General features: G+C 47.3%; 1 protein-coding gene across 1 annotated transcript in view; it reads left to right on the forward strand.

Annotated features, from left to right (window-relative positions):
* The window catches only part of LOC121534778 (protein crumbs homolog 1-like), a 37,683-nt gene extending 37,031 nt beyond the window's left edge, over window positions 1–652 (forward strand). Inside the window, exon 8 of the mRNA XM_045206123.1 lies at window positions 293–652. Within this exon, the coding sequence (XP_045062058.1) occupies window positions 293–551 (259 nt within the window). The 3' untranslated portion in view covers window positions 552–652. The remainder of the gene's footprint in view (window positions 1–292) is intronic.
* Window positions 653–8,989: the final 8,337 nt, after the last annotated feature.

The raw sequence follows: 8,989 nt of genomic DNA on the forward strand, positions 1-8,989 counted from the left end.
TTAGAATTAAACAATCAAGGCCTTTAAACACTTGTTGGACAATAAATGTGAAAAGGAAATGCCTTTTACGGAGTCTGATGGAGTTGACATAAATCCAGGTAGGTCCATTTTATAAAAACATGTTTTAATTGGGAGGTTGCTACTTTACAGAGTGTGATAGCTGATACTTCTGGTCTAATTGGTCTATTGTACCAATGTATATTATTGATAATAATAATCTTAATATTATTAAAATATAAAATAACTGTAAAGTAATATAAGTATACTTCATTAAATCCCCCGTCTGCAACAGGTGTGAGGTAGACTTTGATGAGTGTGCGTCGGGTCCCTGTGAATACGGAGGCTACTGCCACAACCTCGTCAACAACTTCCGCTGTGATTGTGAGATCAACTTTACAGGTGACCAGTGCCAGATTGATGTCAATGACTTCTACCTGTATCTGGCCCTGCTGCTGTGGCAATACATGTTCCAGCTCACATCCTACCTCCTCTTGCACCTCGACGATGGCCCCGAGATCGAGTGGGTACACCAGCAGATGGACGACAACTAAGGGCCTATTGGGGCCAACATGGACAACTAGGGGCCATTGGGAGCCAACATGGACAACTAGGGGCCATTGGGAGCCAACATGGGCTACGAAGAGTTGTTTGAGTTTTCTGGGTCGATGTTACACACCCCCTCCTAGACACAGGTCTAGGATCAGTATACCCTCCCCAAATCCTTACCTTCACCATTAGGGAGTACATAGAAATCCTGTCCTCAGTGTTTCTAGGGGCATCCCACTCCCGATTAGCTAATCTGGACGATTAGGGGTGAAGTGATACAGTACATATTTCAGTACAGTATGTGTATCAACATGGCTTGTGTTAAACAATTCAGCCAAAGAAGGTGACCGTTAACTTTAATCTGTTCTAAATTAAATGACCTGCAGCTCTTCCTATTACAATACAGTATGCTCATTTTAATGTCTATATCCATCCAGATCTGACTTTCATACTGAAAGTCCATCATGGTAAAATGCTGTTTTTCTGTGCCTTACAACCAGAAAATATTTGCGGAAAATGTTTTTTCTAAGGTATTTTATGTTTTCTAATTTAAGAAGCTGAATGTTAATAGAACCCCATTTATATGTATGTATAGCTTGTGTATATATATATTTTGTATATACTGTGCATATTCTTTTGAGTTGCACACTGTAAAACAGTGAGAACATCTATGGTTGAGAAATGTAGTTACTAGCAGATAATTGATAACGAGAAACTGTATATTTAACACAAAACCAGAGAGCTATAATCACAACATGCATACTGTACATACCTAATTTGTAAGGGTGAAAATATGTACAATAAACTTTGTATAATAACGCAGACTGAGTGAATCTAAATCAAACTTTTTTTTAATTCATGTTTATGTTACTTTAATATTACTCTGTACATACTTTCCATTTGTATTATTATTAATTTATTCATTCAGGGAAAACCCATTGAGACCATGGTCTCATTCTGGAGGGTGCCCTGATCACAATAACCACTACAATGTAAAAAAAAAAAAAAAACACCAATCAATACAAAACACCAAATTTATGAAAAACAGTTACAGTCCTCAACTACTAGGTCCTCAATTAACAGCCGAAACAAAAAAAAGTAATCTAGTTAATCATAGAAATTGCTGTGAGTAATCGCTATTTGCACAAATTAAGATGTAATTCAAGATTTTCCATACAAAAAAACAAGAATATTGACGTCTTGATTTTGTCTAAAGTAACGGTTAGCAAAATTATTGTACATTGAGGAAGCACACTTTCTAACTTGTTTTTACATTGCATTGTTGTTTTTAGCTGTATAGATGATGTATTTGGGATGTTTTCAGTGTATTTTGAAGGCTTTCAGACAATGTGATTAATTACGATAAAAATAAAAAGTGGACAAAAATTACAAAAAGTTAACTGATTAACTCTGACAGCCCTAATAATAACATATTCCATTTAGCAGTCGCTTTAATCCAAAGCAATTTATAGTCATACATTTCCTATGGGTGGCCCCAGTGGGAATCAAACCCATGATCCTGGCACTGCAAGCGCCAAGCTTTACCACTACCAACTGAGTCACGCAGGACCACATACTGTGATATCTTAACCAGCCTTCTCCTAAAGAATGCATTTGTCAGGAGTTTAAATCAAAACGGAGATTTGATGTCTCCTAAAATACCACATTTTTTATTTGTATATTGACTTGTTTCAACAAGGAAATGTGCGTATGAGTGGTCTAAGGCGGTCATAGAATTCAATAACACATTTCTGATAAGAAAGAATGATGAATGCCAAAATGTTTGTCAATTTCATCTTACGGCCACTATAAGCACCAATCTGTGCACACACACAGTTAGTGAATGAGACCCAATATCTTTCTGTTTTGTAATGTTGTACCAATGTATATGCATCATAATATTATTGACATTATAATATTAAATACAATTCATAATTAATATTTCATTGTTATCTTAATTAATAAAATAATAATGTATTTAATTAAATTCCTTGTCTGTAACAGGTGTGAGGTAGACTTCGACGAGTGTGTGTTAAACCCCTGTGAAAACGGAGGCTATTGCCAAAACCTCCCCAATGTCTTCCACTGTGAGTGTGGGATCAACTTCTCGGGCGACCAGTGCACGATTGACTGCAACGACTTCTACTTGTACCTGGGCCTGGTGCAGTTGCAATTCATGCTCCAGCTCATTTCCTACCTCATCCTGCACATCGATGATGGCCCAGAGATAGACTGGGAACACCAGCAGATGGACAGCGACGAGGAGCCCATTGGGGCCAACATGGATGACTAGGGGCCATTGGGAGCCAACATGGATGACTAGGGGCTATTGGGAGCCAACATGGATGACTAGAGGCCATTGGAGGCCAACATTGACGACTAGGGGCCATTGGGAGCCAACATGGGCAAGTTGATTGATTGTTCTGCATAGATGTTGCCCACACCTCCTAGACACAGGTCTAGGATCAGTATACCCTCCCCAAATCCTTTATACCCTCCCCAAATCCTTACCTTCACCATTAGGGGGTAAATGGAAAAACAGACCTCAGATCACGTCTAGGGGCATTCCACCCACAATTAAGCTGTTTCTACTCCTGTTTCTACTCCTGAGTGGCACAGTGGTCTAAGGCACTGCATCGCAGTGCTAACTGTGCCACTAGAGATCCTGGTTCGAATCCAGGCTCTGTCGCAGCCGGCCGCGACCGGGAGACTCATGGGCGGCGCACAATTGGCCCAGGGTAGGGGAGGGAATGGCCGGCAGGGATGTAGCTCAGTTGATAGAGCATGGCGTTTGCAACGCCAGGGTTGTGGGTTCGATTCCCACAGGGGGCCAGTATTTAAAAAAAATTGTAATCACTAACTGTAAGTCGCTCTGGATAAGAGCGTCTGCTAAATGACGTAAATGTAAGCTCATGTGGATGATAAAGAGAAAAGGGGACAGTACATATTAGAGTACTATGTATGTCAAAGTCAGCCAAGGAAGGCCAAGTTAACTTTCATCTGTTCTAAACAGAATGACATGCAGCTCTTCCTATTACGATACAGTATTACATTTTAAAGGGAAAGATCAGTATTTTACAACTTAATGTTAGATTACAGTTTCTCCTCGCCCATAAACTACTTTCAGGGTGAGGAACAATCTAACCTTAAGTTGTAAAATACTGAACTTCCACTTTAATGTCTATAGCCATATAGACCAGATTTTCATACTGAAACCTGACATGTTAGAAGGCTGTTTTTGTGCCTTACGATCTAAATACATTTTCACTTAACTTTTTTTCTAAGCTATTGCTTGTTTTTTTATTGTAATGAAGCAGAATGTTGATATAAACCCCATTTTATATTTATGTATAGCTTGTGCATTTATTTTGTATATACTTGGGCTGTGAAACAATAATTTTATCAATTTGAATTAATCTAAGGATTTGCTGTAATTATTTGCGATTAATTGCAAATTCTGAATTTGCATAAATTAATGTTTTTCATACATAAAACATTGCAAGAATATGAATGTCTCGATTTTATTTGAAGTAAAGGTTAGCAAAATCAGGTAATGTCAAGGAATCAGCCGAGGCTGCCCCTCCTCCTTGCTCGGGCAGGCTTCGGCGTTCGTCGTCCCCGGAGTACTAGCTGCCACCGATCTATGTTTCGGTGTTTGTCTAGTTTGTCCTGATTGTTTGCACCTGTTTCCCATTATGCTATATTGTATTCCCTTTATAAACCCCTGTCGCTCATTGGTTATTGTGTGTGATTGTTTTCCGTTAGGTCGGCAGTGCTGGTTGTATGCGTTATTTGTTTCTCCCTGTTTGGAGGTTTGTTTTGTACTTTCTTTACTGTGTTAAGTAAAGTACGTTCTGCCAGTAGTTCGGTGTCCTGCGCTTGACTTCGTTTCCCGCATACACGTCACCTTGACAGAATCACACACCACTCATGGAGTCAGCAGGAGCGGCGGTGCCAGCTGGATCAATGGAGGAACGCATCGAACACCAAGCGGCCATGATCCAGGCTCTCGGCACCGCCATGGAACAGGTGGTGAGCACTATTGGGCGATGGGAAAGAGAGGGTCTGCCTACGGCTTCTCCAACGATACCACCACCATCGGCGATGCCCACGCTTCACCTCCCGGGGTCCAGTGGGATTCGGCTCTCGCTCCCGAGGGCTTATGATGGCACAGCGGCCGGGTGTCAGGGTTTCCTGCTCCAGGTTGAACTCTACCTAGCAACCATCCACCCGGTGCCCTCGGGATACGAGAGCGTGTCCGCCCTCATCTCCTGTCTGTCCGGCAAGGCGCTGGAGTGGGCCAATGCCGAGTGGGGGGGAATAGACGCCGCTACTGTCAACTATGCGGAGTTCACCCGCCGCTTCAGGGCAGTATTCGATCATCCACCAGAGGGTAAAGCGGCGGGTGAGCGTCTATTCCACCTTAGACAGGGGAGGAGGAGCGCACAGGAGTTCGCGCTGGACTTCCGGACGCTGGCTGCCAACGCGGGATGGAATGAGAGGGCCCTCATCGGCCACTACAGATGCAGCCTGAGGGAGGACGTGTGTCGGGAATTGGCCTGCAGGGACACCAACCTCAGCTTCAACCAACTGGTGGACATGTCAATTCGCCTGGATACCCTGTTGGCTACCCGCGGACGTCCGGATTCAGGGCCGTCCATTCCATCCCCCAGCACTTCCGAGCCGACCCCTATGGAGCTCGGAGGTGCTGGTGCTAGGGAGACCAGGAGAGAGACCAGGAGGGAGGCCGTCCCCTGCGCCAACTGTGGCCGCAGAGGACACACTGCTGGTCGGTGCTGGGGAGGGTCTCCTAGGAATTGAGGCGGTAGGCAGCGCACTGATGAGTCATTCCAGGTGAGTAGGCACCCAACTCACCCAGAGCTCTCTGTTGCGCATATGTGTATTAAAGTTGTGTTTCCCGAGGTTTCTCCTCACTCCCAGCATAAGGCGCTAGTAGATTCAGGCACAGCTGGGAATTTTATCGATCGCCAATTCACCTATAAGTTAGGGATTCCTATTGTACCTGTTGATGTGCCCTTCCCCATCTATGCCCTAGATAGCCGCCCTTTGGGGTCAGGATTGATTAGGGAAGTCACAGCGCCGCTCAGGATGAAAACGCAGGAGTGTCATGAGGAGATACTACGTTTGTATTTGATTGATTCTCCTGCGTTTCCCGTGGTGTTGGGGCTTCCCTGGTTAACATCTCATGACCCCAACATTGCATGGCAACAGAGGGCTCTCAAGGGATGGTCTGATCAGTGTTTCGGGCGGTGTGTAGATGTTTCCGTAGGGGCAACGACGGTGGAAAGCCCGAACGAAGTTCACACCATGCACATTCCACCTGAGTATGCCGATTTGGCACTCGCCTTCTGTAAAAAGAAGGCGACTCAATTACCACCTCATCGACAGGGGGATTGTGCGATAGACCTCCAAGTAGTGGTTGGATCTCAGGAGCGTGTACAACCTGGTGCGCATTAGGGAGGGAGATGAGTGGAAGACAGCATTCAGTACCACCTCGGGTCACTATGAGTACCTCGTCATGCCATACGGTTTAATGAATGCTCCTTCAGTCTTCCAATCATTTGTGGACGAGATTTTACTGGACTTGCATGGACAGGGTGTAGTGGTGTATATTGATGACATTCTAATGTACTCCGCTACACGAGCCGAGCATGTGTCCCTGGTGCGTCAAGTGCTTGGTAGACTGTTAGAGCATGACCTGTATGCGAAGGCGGAGAAATGTCTGTTCTTCCAGGAGTCCATCTCCTTCCTGGGACATCAGTTGTCCGCGTCAGGGGTGGAGATGGAGATTGACCGTGTTTCTGCCGTGCGTAATTGGCAGACTCCCACCACGGTGAAGGAAGTGCAGCGGTTCTTGGGTTTTGCCAATTACTACCGGAGGTTTATCCGGGGCTTTGGACAGGTAGCAGCTCCCATTACCTCCCTGCTAAAGGGGGGTCCGGTGCGTCTGCAGTGGTCGGCTGAGGCGGACAGGGCGTTTAGACATCTGAAGGACTTGTTTACCTCGGCTCCGGTGCTGGCACATCCGGATCCCTCTTTGGTGTTCCAAGTTGAGGTGGATGCGTCCGAGGCTGGGATCGGCGCTGTGCTGTCTCAGCGCTCGGGTACGCCACCAAAACTCTGCCCCTGTGCTTTCTATTCTAAGAAGCTCAGTCCGGCGGAGCGCAATTATGACGTGGGGGACAGGGAGCTGTTGGCTGTGGTTCAGGCCCTGAAGGTGTGTAGGCATTGGCTTGAGGGGGCTAAACACCCTTTTCTCATTCTGACTGACCATCGTAACCTGGAGTACATCCGGGCAGCGAGGAGGCTGAACCCTCGCCAGGCAAGGTGGTCTATGTTTCTCTCCCGATTTGTATTTAAGCTCACCTATAGACCAGGCTCACAGAACGCTAAGGCAGACGCCCTGTCCCGACTATATGACACAGAGGAGAGGTCCATTGAGCCCACTCCCATACTCCCGGAGTCTTGTCTGGTGGAACCGGTGGTGTGGGAGGTTGATGCGGACATCGAGCGGGCGTTACGTACCGATCCTACTCCCCCACAATGTCCAGAGGGTCGGAGGTATGTGCCGCTCGAGGTTCGTGATCGATTGATATATTGGGCTCACATGTCACCCTCCTCTGGTCATCCTGGTATTGGTCAGACAGTGCACTGCCTTAGTGGGAAGTACTGGTGGCCCACTTTAGCTAAGGACGTGAGGGTTTATGTTTCCTCCTGCTCAGTGTGCGCCCAGTGTAAGGCGCCTAGACACCTGCCCAGAGGGAAGTTACAACCCCTACCCGTTCCACAACGGCCGTGGTCTCACCTATCGGTGGATTTTGTCACGGACCTTCCCCCCTCCCAGGGGAACACGACGATCTTGGTCATTGTGGATCGGTTTTCGAAGGCCTGCCGTCTCATTCCTATGCCAGGTCTCCCTACTGCCCTACAAACTGCTGACGCCCTGTTCACACACGTTTTCCAGCACTACGGGGTGCCTGAGGATATAGTGTCTAATCGGGGTCCCCAGTTCACCTCTAGAGTCTGGAGGGCGTTTATGGAACGTCTGGGGGTCTCGATTAGCCTTACCTCAGGTTTTCACCCCGAGAGTAACGGGCAGGTGGAGAGAGTGAACCAGGATGTGGGTAGGTTTCTGAGGTCCTATTGCCAGGACCGGCAGGAGGAGTGGTCAGGATATATTCCCTGGGCAGAGATAGCCCAAAACTCACTCCGCCACTCCTCCACTAACCTTACGCCTTTCCAGTGTGTGCTAGGTTATCAGCCGGTCCTGGCACCTTGGCATCAGAGCCAGAAACCTGGAACGCTGCGCATGTCCATCTGCAGCGGGCTATCAGGCGGCAAAAGGTGTGCGCTGATCGCCACCGCAGTGAGGCTCCGGTGTATGCACCGGGAGATCGGGTCTGGCTCTCGACCCGAAACCTGCCCCTTCGCCTGCCCTGCCGGAAGCTGGGTCGGGGGTTTGTGGGGCCATTTAAAGTCCTGAGGAGATTGAACAAGGTATGCTATAGGTTACAACTGCCCATTAATTACCGCATTAACCCCTCGTTCCATGTGTCTCTCTTCAGGCCGGTGGTGGCTGGTCCACTCCAGGAGAATGAGATACGAGAGGCTACTCCGCCCCCGTTGGACATCGAGGGGGCTCCGGCGTACTCAGTCCGTTCCATCTTGGATTCGAGGCGTCGGATGGGGGGCCTGCAGTACCTCGTGGAGTGGGAGTTGTACGGTCCGGAGGAATGATGCTGGGTCATCCTAGATCCCTCCATGTTGAGGGACTTCCACCGGAGTCATCCGACTCGCCCTGCTCCGCGTCCTCCTGGCCGTCCCAGAGGCCGGGGTCGGCGCACGGCTGGGGCCGCGCGTCAAGGGGGGGTACTGTCACGGAATCAGCCGAGGCTGCCCCTCCTCCTTGCTCGGGCAGGCTTCGGCGTTTATCGTCCCCGGAGTACTAGCTGCCACCGATCTATGTTTCGGTGTTTGTCTAGTTTGTCCTGATTGTTTGCACCTGTTTCCCATTATGTTATATTGTATTTCCTTTATAAACCCCTGTCTCATTGGTTATTGTGTGTGATTGTTTTCCGTTAGGTCGGCAATGCTGGTTGTATGCGTTATTTGTTCCTCCCTGTTTGGAGGTTTGTTTTGTACTTTCTTTACTGTGTTAAGTAAAGTACGTTCTGCCAGTAGTTCGGTGTCCTGCGCTTGACTTCATTTCCCGCATACACGTCACCTTGACAGGTAACTTGAGAAAGCGCACTTTCTTTAAAGGCCCCGTGCAGTCAAAAACGTGATTTTTCTGTGTTTCATATATATTTCCACACTAGGTTGGAATTATACTGTGAAATTGTGAAAACTATGATAATGCCCTTTTAGTGTAAGAGCTGTTTGAAAAGACTGCCTTGAAATTTCTGCCTGTTTTGGAGGGAAA

The sequence above is a fragment of the Coregonus clupeaformis genome, chromosome 21 (genome assembly GCF_020615455.1).
Source record: "Coregonus clupeaformis isolate EN_2021a chromosome 21, ASM2061545v1, whole genome shotgun sequence".
NCBI lineage: Eukaryota > Metazoa > Chordata > Actinopteri > Salmoniformes > Salmonidae > Coregonus > Coregonus clupeaformis.